This window comes from Monopterus albus, unplaced genomic scaffold (assembly GCF_001952655.1).
Source record: "Monopterus albus unplaced genomic scaffold, M_albus_1.0 scaffold105.1, whole genome shotgun sequence".
Classification (NCBI taxonomy): domain Eukaryota; kingdom Metazoa; phylum Chordata; class Actinopteri; order Synbranchiformes; family Synbranchidae; genus Monopterus; species Monopterus albus.
In genome coordinates, this window is record NW_018127985.1 from 1,407,665 (window position 1) to 1,418,113 (window position 10,449).

General features: G+C 40.9%; 3 protein-coding genes across 9 annotated transcripts in view; 1 reads left to right on the top strand and 2 right to left on the bottom strand.

Annotated features, from left to right (window-relative positions):
* Window positions 1-2,760, bottom strand: part of kcnt2b (potassium sodium-activated channel subfamily T member 2b) — a 35,996-nt gene extending 33,236 nt beyond the window's left edge. For 5 of the 6 annotated variants that reach the window (XM_020610328.1, XM_020610327.1, XM_020610326.1 and 2 more), the window contains exon 1: window positions 1,434-2,760. In XM_020610328.1, the coding sequence (XP_020465984.1) occupies window positions 1,434-1,522 (89 nt within the window). In that variant the 5' untranslated portion in view covers window positions 1,523-2,760. The remainder of the gene's footprint in view (window positions 1-1,433) is intronic. The other variant, XM_020610329.1, reaches the window with a different exon arrangement.
* Window positions 2,761-2,852: 92 nt separating this feature from the next.
* Window positions 2,853-6,868, bottom strand: qtrt1 (queuine tRNA-ribosyltransferase 1). Its single transcript, XM_020610333.1, has 9 exons — window positions 6,535-6,868; window positions 6,347-6,415; window positions 6,078-6,216; window positions 5,780-5,974; window positions 4,923-5,061; window positions 4,745-4,820; window positions 4,532-4,641; window positions 4,161-4,245; window positions 2,853-3,545 (listed from the first exon to the last, which is right to left on the bottom strand). Exons 1-9 carry the CDS (start codon window positions 6,820-6,822, stop codon window positions 3,393-3,395), a joined length of 1,254 nt encoding a protein of 417 aa, XP_020465989.1. The 5' UTR covers window positions 6,823-6,868; the 3' UTR covers window positions 2,853-3,392.
* Window positions 6,869-7,062: 194 nt separating this feature from the next.
* The window catches only part of dnm2a (dynamin 2a), a 36,804-nt gene continuing 33,417 nt past the window's right edge, over window positions 7,063-10,449 (top strand). For both annotated transcript variants that reach the window (XM_020610331.1, XM_020610332.1), the window contains exon 1: window positions 7,063-7,555. In XM_020610331.1, the coding sequence (XP_020465987.1) occupies window positions 7,395-7,555 (161 nt within the window). In that variant the 5' untranslated portion in view covers window positions 7,063-7,394. The remainder of the gene's footprint in view (window positions 7,556-10,449) is intronic.

Here is a 10,449-nt window from a genome sequence, read left to right on the forward strand (position 1 = left end):
AAACACACACATAACTAGGATATATCTACTATTTGAAACAGGTGGCATGTGTGCACTGGACACTGCAGTCCTGCAATAGACAAATTTAACATATAGAGCCCCCATTATGGGAACTTTAGTGATTGACACCAGGGCCCGGTTTTTCAAAAGTAATCCACTAGGATTTTGGATAATGGATTGGATCAAATCTTGAAAATGGGTTTTTCAAAAGAAGAAACGGATTACATAATCGGATTAGATCATGTAATCCAATCTTGGTTTTGATCCGGATCAAACCTTCATTTAGGGTTTTTCAGAACTTTTTTGTAGGATTTGGATCACTTTGATCCAGAAAATCTGGATTAAACTGATCCCATCAGAAGGGTGGATTCAGCGTGGATTCCATGCCCAAAATGTTCACTTTAGGTCCCCACCGTGAAATGGGTCCTCATGAGTTGGTATGGAGTCAGGAAGAAGTCCCCACGTAGCAGGAAAAACGCGTCCACACACACACACACACACACACACACACACACACTGAGCCCTGTCCAATTGCCTCATCATTCTCCAGACCTGCCAAATCAATCACAACCACTTTGCCACTGTACACCTATTTTGCTTTTTCTGACGTTCGTGTCAGGGAGGCTACAGTATAAAAGCAGTGGTCTCTGTTATAAGTCTTGGCAATGGCTAGACTTGAAATGGTTATCTCCTCCATGCCTTCAATATCAACTTTCCCCATTTGGTTCGAAACACCCACTCAGGTCGACAAGCAGTGTTTTGGTTCTTTTTTCCACCTAGCAACAAGAAACGCCGTGCATGAAATGGAGCTAAGGTTTTCCATAAATGACCATAATGAAATAGCCAAATTAAGCAAGCATATAGGTATATCATAGCGCACATACTGAACTGCACGGCGAGTGTAAGCAAAGGTTAATTGGCAGTTTCTGAGAGCACACAATTGAAATTGCAGGTGGCAGATGATTCACTGTAACTCTCATGAATTACAGCATGAGGAGTAAGAAAATATGGTGATGTACTGGTCTACTTGCTCAGTCCTTTCTTCCTTCTTGAAGGGAATGTTTTTGGTGTTTCAAATATTCACACACGCGCCACTTGCATGACGTGCAAATAAATTAAACATTCCTGAATGAACATTTAGTCTTTCTGGCATTTTGAATATTTTTCTCTTCATATATTTGTTGGTGTGATACTATTATTTTAGCAGTAGCAACAGTTGCTTCTGCGCACACAGGGGAACGAATAAACCTGTTGCAGCATTCGTAACAACAGAGCTGCACAGCTTTGCCACGTTCACAGACCAGAATCCATGAAATCACAGGCAGAAAAGCAAAGAACGAGTACTTTTTAGACGGGCTGATATGTCCTGGTGTACAGATGCGCAACGGATTCAGTACGCCGTGCGTAAACGGTGCAAGTAGTTGCATACGTACCTATCATCGGTCTGCCAGTCACCGAGCAACAGGTCTCGGAACCGGTACCGTGGGGGCAATGGGAGCACCTCCTTCTCCAGTTCGACCATGGTCCTCCTCCTCAGAGACCAGAGACAGAGATAGATATCACCGCAAACCGCACCTCCACACTGAGGAGGTGGACTCCCCCAAAACCAACTCCGTGTCTCTTCCTTCTGCTATTCAAAACGTAGATTAATAACGAATACATTGATACACCTCATGGTATCGCCTTCGACGTCCCACCTCAATAAAGAAAATTCTACTTCTCTTTTTTTGGCACCCGTCACAAAGCAGCTCTACTGTCCAGTAAAGGCAACAGGTCGAAGATGTTCATCCGTCGTTGCGTATAGGGGAGGCTCCACTTTTACAGTGACAGCTGGAGAGCAACTGGTTGTCTCTCTCAGCACCAGCATCCTCCCTGCATGAGCTCCGCATGGACGCACTGATGCAAATGTGTAATCCGCCGTTGGGGAATACTATACTGTAGCAACGACTTTTTATTTAAAGAATACAAACCCAACAATAACAAAAACAATGCACGCAAAAAACTACATAATAAACAAGATTATCCATCAACACCTCCACTGCACTGTGGTCGCAACGCTGATCTCTGTAATCCCAAATGATAATAAAACTGACACTCGTGATTTCCAGAGATGTCGTGAGACTGCATGGAGAGCTGTAGTTTCTTCTTATTTTGAATAGCCTTTTATTCTCATTTAAGAGCCAATTTAAGGAGGCATGACTATATGACATGCTGGGAGTCGTCTTGTTGAAATAAACACAAGAACACATCCAGTTTATTTAGTGCAACCTTTCGGTTTTGCGCATCCATTTTTAGACACTTAACACGAATCTGCACGGCTTACCATCTGAGCTGTAAGTGCTGTTGGTCTTTTTCTGAGCTTCCATATGGTAAAAATAATCAGAAAACACAGTCGAAGTGCAGGATATTCTAGGGGAAAAATATCCCTTCTCAGGAAATAGAGCCATAATCCTGTAAGAGATCTAAAACAATAAATCATTATATTCAAAACTAGAAGTTTAGAAACTTCAAATGACTAATAATAATCATCTAAAAATGAGCCTTATAAAAGAAGAACCTCTGCAAGCTCCAAACAAAACCTTCACTTTGGTCAAAAACTACTGCTACTGAATTAATGAGAACAATTACAATGACTTTCAATAAAACTTCAGTAGAAAGATGCAGATTTCTGATTGTGAATGATTGATGCCAGTGTTTCTGCATCATAGACGTATCTGACTGTAACAATATGTTATTATTTTGAGACAGCTGAACCGGTTTACTCTATTAGGAAACTTTATGCAGCATATCTTTCAGTTTTATTGCCACTTCTTTTGCCTTCTGGTGGTCATCATGACACAAACACAATGTGCTGTGAGTTAGGTTCATTTATGTGATTATATAGGTGACAGCTCCTAGTCAGTTAGGGCGCAGGTTAAAACAGTAAGTCCCTTTACATTTATTAATCTTGTGCCCTTAGGAAAAATGACATACCTCTGTAATACTCTCAGCCACAAACTATTACAAAGAGCTTGACAGGAAGGCAAAACATTTCAAGTGGGTGGGCCCGGCTGTGTAGCCATGGTAACAACAAAGTGTCTGAGCATATCAGAGATAGTTCATGTGTTTCAAACCTCATTTAAACCCCATTCAGTCTCGCATTATCATAATGTGTACTCTCATGGCAGTTTGCAGAGGCTGAGTTAATCAAGCTGATGTAAAAGACAATCAGGCCTCATCCCTTCACATCAAAAGCCATTTCTGTTCCAGCAAAACTGGCCATGTAAATATTACTGTATAAGAGTATAAAACAATCATCCATATAAAAAAAGTCATTTAAATTATATAAAATCTTTCAGCCACTGGTTGACACTCATCCTCATTTACATTAAAATAGTTCCCTTCAACAAGTTCTACTCCAATGTAATGTTGACAGAGGCCAGAGCATCCACAGCCCAGCTGGGGTACTGGTCACGGGAAGGAAACATTCGTTTCATGAATGTCTGTATAAACTCTGGGAAGCGGCCTTCCACAATGCTCTGTCTCACAGAGTTCATCAGGTTCAGCTGCAAAGAGAAACACTTGATGAAACAAGGAAAAACTGTGCAACTGTCACAACTGTAAAGCTCAACATTTTTAGTCAGATTCCTGGTAGAGCAATTAGACTTTGAAACACGTTATACTGAGATGTGACTGGAGTTAATGTCCTTCAGTGGCAGGATGGCAGATACAGAGAACTAATGAAGCCAAAAAAGGGCAAAAACAGACATTTAATACAAGCAGCAGAGATACCCGCTTCTTTAAATCAAATAATCAGTTTAAAAAAATGAAAATATAACTGGAATATTTGTACTTTATTCCTCTTTCTAGCACTGGTCTGATTATATAACGAATAACCTTACATACTGTTAGGCTGTCTTATTTACAAAAAATATAAAGCTGCTGGTGTATGGAGAGCACATGATATATATATCGCTAGATAAAATGATACCTATTTGTGACATTTTTGTGTTGTGATACATTGAATTTCAGTATATTTTGTTAAAGTCAAATAGATTGATAATGTGCTTGAAATTGATAAGAACATACACTCAGTGGCCACTTCAAGCTACAGGCCTGAATGCTCACTTCCTTTTGTCACATCTGGTTTGTGACATGTATCCAGTACCACTGAAACTGACCTGGTAGGCGATGTTGTGGATGGTGATATGATGCATGGCTGCAGTGTCACTCTTAAACAGAGCATGTAGGTAAGCACGACTATGTCTGAAATAGAAGATAGGTATATTGTTTACATCTTCCTTCCAGTATGACAGTTTTACAACATATCTGTGGTACAAAATGTCTAGACACCAGCTATTATTCACTACTACCAAACTGAAACACTGACAGTAATTACTTCTGTAGGTCTAGTCAGATATCTTTTGAAAACTCTGCTTCATAGCCTTCTGTTGTAAGACAAATGCTCTGACAAACCAAAGAGGAACAACTTAAAAGCTTTATCATGTGAGCCAAACCTCCAGCCTCTTGCAATGACTTCTTCTCAACTTACCTCTTGCAGGTAGGACACTGACAGTCTGGGTCTATGGGTCGGAAGTCCTTGGCGTACTGTTTCTGTTTTACCTGGAGAGACCCCCATGGCACTAAAGCAGAGCCAAACCTCTGAAGGGGAGGAAATGTGGCTGTTGGTTCTTGGTGTGAACTTATAACTGCTAAATGATGTGTTAAAAATGATTTATCAGTGTTGAAGGTAAAGAGAGCTTACTGCAGTGCGAGTGGGGAACACACAGTCAAACATATCACATCCTAGAGCAACACACACCACCAAATCCACAGCGTACCTGCAGCATGTGAGGATCACACAGACTTATGTCAGTGAATAACACCATTGCCAATAAATAGCAGTTTTCAGAAGAAGTTCCACTGCATACAGGCAAACTTACCCCACGCCCATGAGGTACCGAGGCTTTTCTCGTGGAAGGTGGTCAGTGCTCAACGTAACCATTTGCCAAAAATCATCCTTCTCCTCTCCACCACTCAGGCCTCCGATAGCAAAACCAGGAACATCACGCTGAGTCATTTCTACAGAAAGGAGATACAATATCTAAACCGCAAGTCTGACCACTAATCATCAGTGTCTCACAGATAAACCGTTTAAAATTGGCAAGACCTTGACAACAGACTGGACTGGAAATGCAACAAGAGGCAGGGACAGAGGATAATCTTGTTTCTGAGGAAGTTCAGGTCCTTTAGTCAGGTTCTGTACTGAAAACAAATTCCTTGTGCGTAACATACTTGGCCAATAAAGGTGATTCTCATTAGCCTTTAATGTGTGCAGCAAAATATTACAAATCTTCTGCCACTCTGTTGTGGCAGTTGCAATATTCTTCAGAGCTACTTGCTGCGGCAGCAGCATCAGAATCAGCCTCTTCATTTCCGCTGTGACAGAGAACGCTTTTTGCCAAGTGCTATCACGCTGTACAGTTATTTTCAGATTATCCACCAGACTTGCACTAGTAGCACTGCATATTATTAACTTTATTTACAATGTGTATAGTGCTTACAGTATATACACAATAATTACACCTGACACCACGACATCAAAATGTATATGTGCATTCTTTTGACCTTGCCAAATGTAGTTTGATGCCAGTATCTTATTTGTCCCCTTTAAATTTGATAATAAATACCCTGAAATACTCACTTAAACTCTTATTTACTGAATGCTTGTGCACAGATATGGAGGTAGGCAAACACAAGTGGAAAAAGGATCGCCACAGAGCAGGATTTTTTTTGTTACCATGTAGACAGGCCTTGCGCAGGTCTGCATTCAGCCCTCCTTGGATGATAGCAAAAAGGTTCTGTTTGTGTGGATTCTTATTAGCTGCTATGCAGCGATCCAGCCAGCGAATGGATCTGTGCATGGCCTCCTCCACGCGTGGTCCTGTCATGGTACTGCTGACCACGTCATCCAGCTGCATCATGATGTCTGACCCTGGAAGAACACAGAGAAACGTGGACAGGATATCTATTAGCTACAGGGAAAATGAAGAAAATGTCCAAGTCTTTGTTACTTTTTGTTTTTACTACTTGCAGACCCAGACTGTTCTGTATGCTGATGGATTTCTCAGGACTTAGAAGGATCTCTTTGCCATCATAGGGGGACTTGAACTTGACCCCTTCCTCAGTGACCTCTGAGAGTTCAACAAGAGACACCATCTGAAACCCTCCACTGTCCTGTAAGCACAAGGAAAGTGAAACAACATTTGACCACAAAGCACGTTAGCTCTATTTTATTATGTGTACTTTCCCTGCCTTCAGCTCTTTCGTTACTTATGACTGATTCATTTAGGAAATCCACACTCACAGTTAAAATATTTCTCTTCCAGTTCATGAACCCATGTAAGCCATTGGCTTTCTCGATCACATCAGATCCCTGTAGGCAGTAGAGTTGAAATGGAAAAACATTTACTAAACAGTGCCACGAATTCGCATAGACACTTTTAAAGTCCAAATGAATCGTAGCTAAACTGCTATTAATGTAGCATCGCCTACCGGTCTCATGCCGAGGTGGTATGTGTTTCCAAGACAAATCTGACATCCAAGACCCTCCAGCTGATCCACAGTGATTCCCTTCATTGTCCCCTGAGTACCGACGGGCATAAAAACTGGAGTGTTAACGGCGCAGTGTGGCAGCATTAGATTACAAGCTCTTGCTTTTGTCACTGGGCATTCAGCAACAATTTGTAAGGTGAGGGAAGCCGCTGCAGAGAGAGATTTCTTTAGGGACATATTTTTTATTGAAGTAGTTGAATCAGTTCCACGCTCCACATGAGCAGCCATGTTACACGGAACAAAATTATGACGTAAGCAGATATAATTGACAATATTATTGACCAATTAGAAAAGAACATTTCTTCTTCGCGGTTTAACGTCAGTCTGCATTGCAAGTTAGTTATTGGTTTTAGAGTGAACAAATCGACTTTAACTTATCCAATCAACATACAGAATTGATAGAGAGGCAGCAGAATTAGCCAATAGACTCCCTGATTTTTCAGACAGGAGGCGGGCCTATACGCACCAGTTTCGATCGGATGTTGTCTCCTCCGACCGGATGGCGTTCTGTAGAGGAAGTTTTGTTTTGCGAGTTTTCCGTCCTTTTCGACTGACTGTGTATTTAGTTAGTGCACTTAAAAGAACATGAATCGATATTATTGTGAACTGCATTTCCGATAGCTGTTCAAGTGTTTGTCGAAGGAATATAAGCACTGGCTGTTTGAGGCGGCGGAACTCAACACTTCAGAGTAAACCGAGAGCACCTTACTCTCAGGCTAACGTTACCTCGCTAGTTATCGCGGCTAGCGTTAGCCTCTGGTCTGCGTTGTGTTGTAGGGGCTCTCTGACCTAACGAAGCCATGGGGAACCGGGGCATGGAAGACCTGATTCCCCTCATCAACAAGCTTCAAGACGCTTTTAGCTCCATTGGCCAGAGTTGTAATTTAGATCTTCCGCAGATTGCTGTGGTTGGTGGACAGAGCGCTGGAAAAAGCTCAGTCTTAGAAAATTTTGTTGGTCGGTAAGTCATTATGGCTAATTGAGTAATTATGTAGACATGGTTTCTAGCGTGATCAAACATTCTCGGACTGTGTTTTTGATTGTCCGGTAGGTAAGATAAATTTGGAAATGCCATAAATCTAAGCTAGTTACTTTACTTTACGTAACGTCAGTCTAAAGTTACGCCCTAGTTGTAAACCTGCCTTAGAAGGGCAGAGTGGCTGCAGATTCAACCACTTTACGTACTTTAGATTCTCTTGCGTGACAAATTAATGGGCCAGCCTAAGATATCAACTATATAAAGAAAATATTTTGGGACGTTTTTTATAAGTGTTTGCTTGCTTACTTTTAACACGATAATTTTTAATTGTTGATAGGAACAATAGTATAATTGTATTAAATAGTGGCGGTAGAATATGCTCTGTGCTGGGTGCACTCCCAGGATGTTGCTCTGATCACTGTCAATACTTTGCAAGATATTTCTGCCTTTCAAAATAGTCACTGTATATCTGCAATCATTAGTTCCCTCTTTTAAAGCCCTTTAAAAAAACATAAATTTAGGGTTGTTTATAAACTGCACATTGTGGAACTATTTTCAGTAAATCACTGCAGTCTGTTTTGCCATCTGGCTCTTTAGCTTTACTTCTTTTTCTGTTTATCCAGGACATCCTGCAGGATTTGCATTCAAGACTTACTGTTTGTTTTGGAGCTCACAGCAGTTAATTTGAGTTGTATTGGGCCACATGAGAGTTTTGTGTTTGATTAGCATGCTTATTTCTTTAAATGATGAAGTTCAGATATGTTACTGGGAAGGCTAAGAGGGTAAAGCATTGGAGGTAAAGTGAGTCACCTACTTTGTTAAGGGATGTGGATTTTTGTAGCTGAATTTATCTCCACGGCATTTAATATATTACATTGCTTTTGACCCCAAAGTACATAGTGTCTCATCAGAATTTAGCACAAGCTTGCATTTGTAGCAGACACAACCTCCCAAACAATCTTCCTCTTTTGCTCTGCCATTTCTGTTTTTGGCAAAAGTTTAGAAAACAAGGAAATAGGCTTAATGTCTCCCCATTTTCTGTGGTGTGAAGGTTAAGCTGCCGCACTCCTCAACAGGCTGTTCCTGTTGTCCTCTCCCACATTTCAAGTTAGTGAGATCACCTTGCAGATAAAAAAAACAAAACAAGCTCTTTCTAAAGTAGCTTGTTTGGCCGGTTTCTTTGCTATTGAGCGGTGATAGCACACATACATGCAATTCAGCCACAAGAGGAAGTACACTGACTATTCAAATGGCACACATAAAAGCATTTGGTTATAAAAGCACTGGGTGAGAGCATGTCACAATCACTCTCGGGTAAGAGTACATACATAGACTACCACGCGGTGCACATTCATTATATGAGCGGGACTTGGGACTGGGAGAGCACTTGCCACACATCATCTGTAATTAACCTGAACATTTTATGTGCCTTTTGATAGGAATTAGATACATCTGTTTGCTGAAAAGTTACACAAGCACTTTGTAGATATGCTATAGCATATACAGGTGTACATTTCGGCCTTTTATGAAGTGTGTGAGTGGTGCCTGTTTTTCCAGTTTATTTTTTTTTCCAACACGGTACAATGTACAGCAGCTACCAGTTGAACTTTAGGGCCGACTCATTGTCACAAGGTTTAGTCTTAATTCAACCTGGAAGCACCTGGGAGTTGCCACACATCACTATAGCAGGAGACGCGCTCATGTAGAGGTGACTCATTGTTGATCTGAGGGGTTGTTTGAGCTCAGGAGAAGCCATTACCTTAATCCTTTATCATGTTTACAGCCAGCTCTTAGACAAGATATGAGTGTGTAGAAGGATACTAATATTTTGAAGCACTGGCCCCACAGGCCTCTAAATTTGGTGGCCAAAGTACATGATCTTATACATGATCTCATTATCTTATATTATATATTAAATGTGTATGCATGCGTGCGTGTGCTAGACTGGATTACTTTTGCTTCTGTATCTGATCTTTGTGATTCGTATATGTAGTACACGGGAGTCACAACCGGGACTAACTGCAGAGCACACACAGCAGGTCGGATGGACAGCAGAGTTGTAGAAGCAAGCAGTGGCCTCGTTTCTATTCTTCCATTCAGACTGAGTGATTAAAGCATTACCATATTTAATATTTAAAGAATTTATGAACGTGTGTGCACTTAAAGCTCTGCTTCCATTCACTTCTAAATTAGCTGTTTTTTTCATAGTTTGTTTTATGTGTTTCTGGTTTGTCTGCAGCAATCGTGTTAAAGTTTGATTAGGCATAGTACACCTGTACTTCTGCAGCTCCGACATACAGTGGATATAAAAAGTCTACACACCCCTGTTAAAATGCCAGGTTTCTGTGATGTAAAAAAACGAGACCAAGATAAATAATTCCAGAACTTTAGCCACCTTTAATGTGACCTATAACTTGTACAACTCAATTGAAAACAAACTGAAATCTGTTTTTCAGTGGGAAGTAAAAATAAAAAAACTAAAATAATGTGGTTGCATTAGTGTGCACACCCTCTTACTGTGGGGCTGTGACTGTTGTCAGAATTAAGCAGTCACATTCAAACTCATGTTGAATAGGAGTCAGTACACCTGCCATCAATTAAAGTGCCTCTGATTAACCCCATATAAAGTTCAGCTGTTCCAGTAGGCTATTCCTAACATTTTCCTAGTCGCATCCTACAGCAAAAGCCATGGTCCGCAGAGAAGTTCCAAAGCGTCAGAGGGATCTCATTGTTAAAAGGTATCCGTCAGGAGAAGGGTACAAAAGAATTTCCAAGGCATTAGATATACCATGGAACACAGTGAAGTCAGTCATCATCAAGTGGAGAAAATATGGTGCAACAGTGACATTACCAAGAGCTGGACGTCCCTCCAAAAT

Bases quoted from the DNA above. Each gene is read 5' to 3' on its own strand.
- qtrt1 (XM_020610333.1), bottom strand. From the start codon at position 6,822: ATGGCTGCTCATGTGGAGCGTGGAACTGATTCAACTACTTCAATAAAA. The intron at 6,217-6,346 runs GTGAGTGTGGAT...TTGTGCTTACAG, and splicing joins GGAAGAGAAATATTTTAACT to GACAGTGGAGGGTTTCAGAT. The intron at 4,246-4,531 runs GTAAGTTGAGAA...CTTCTATTTCAG, and splicing joins CAGTGTCCTACCTGCAAGAG to ACATAGTCGTGCTTACCTAC.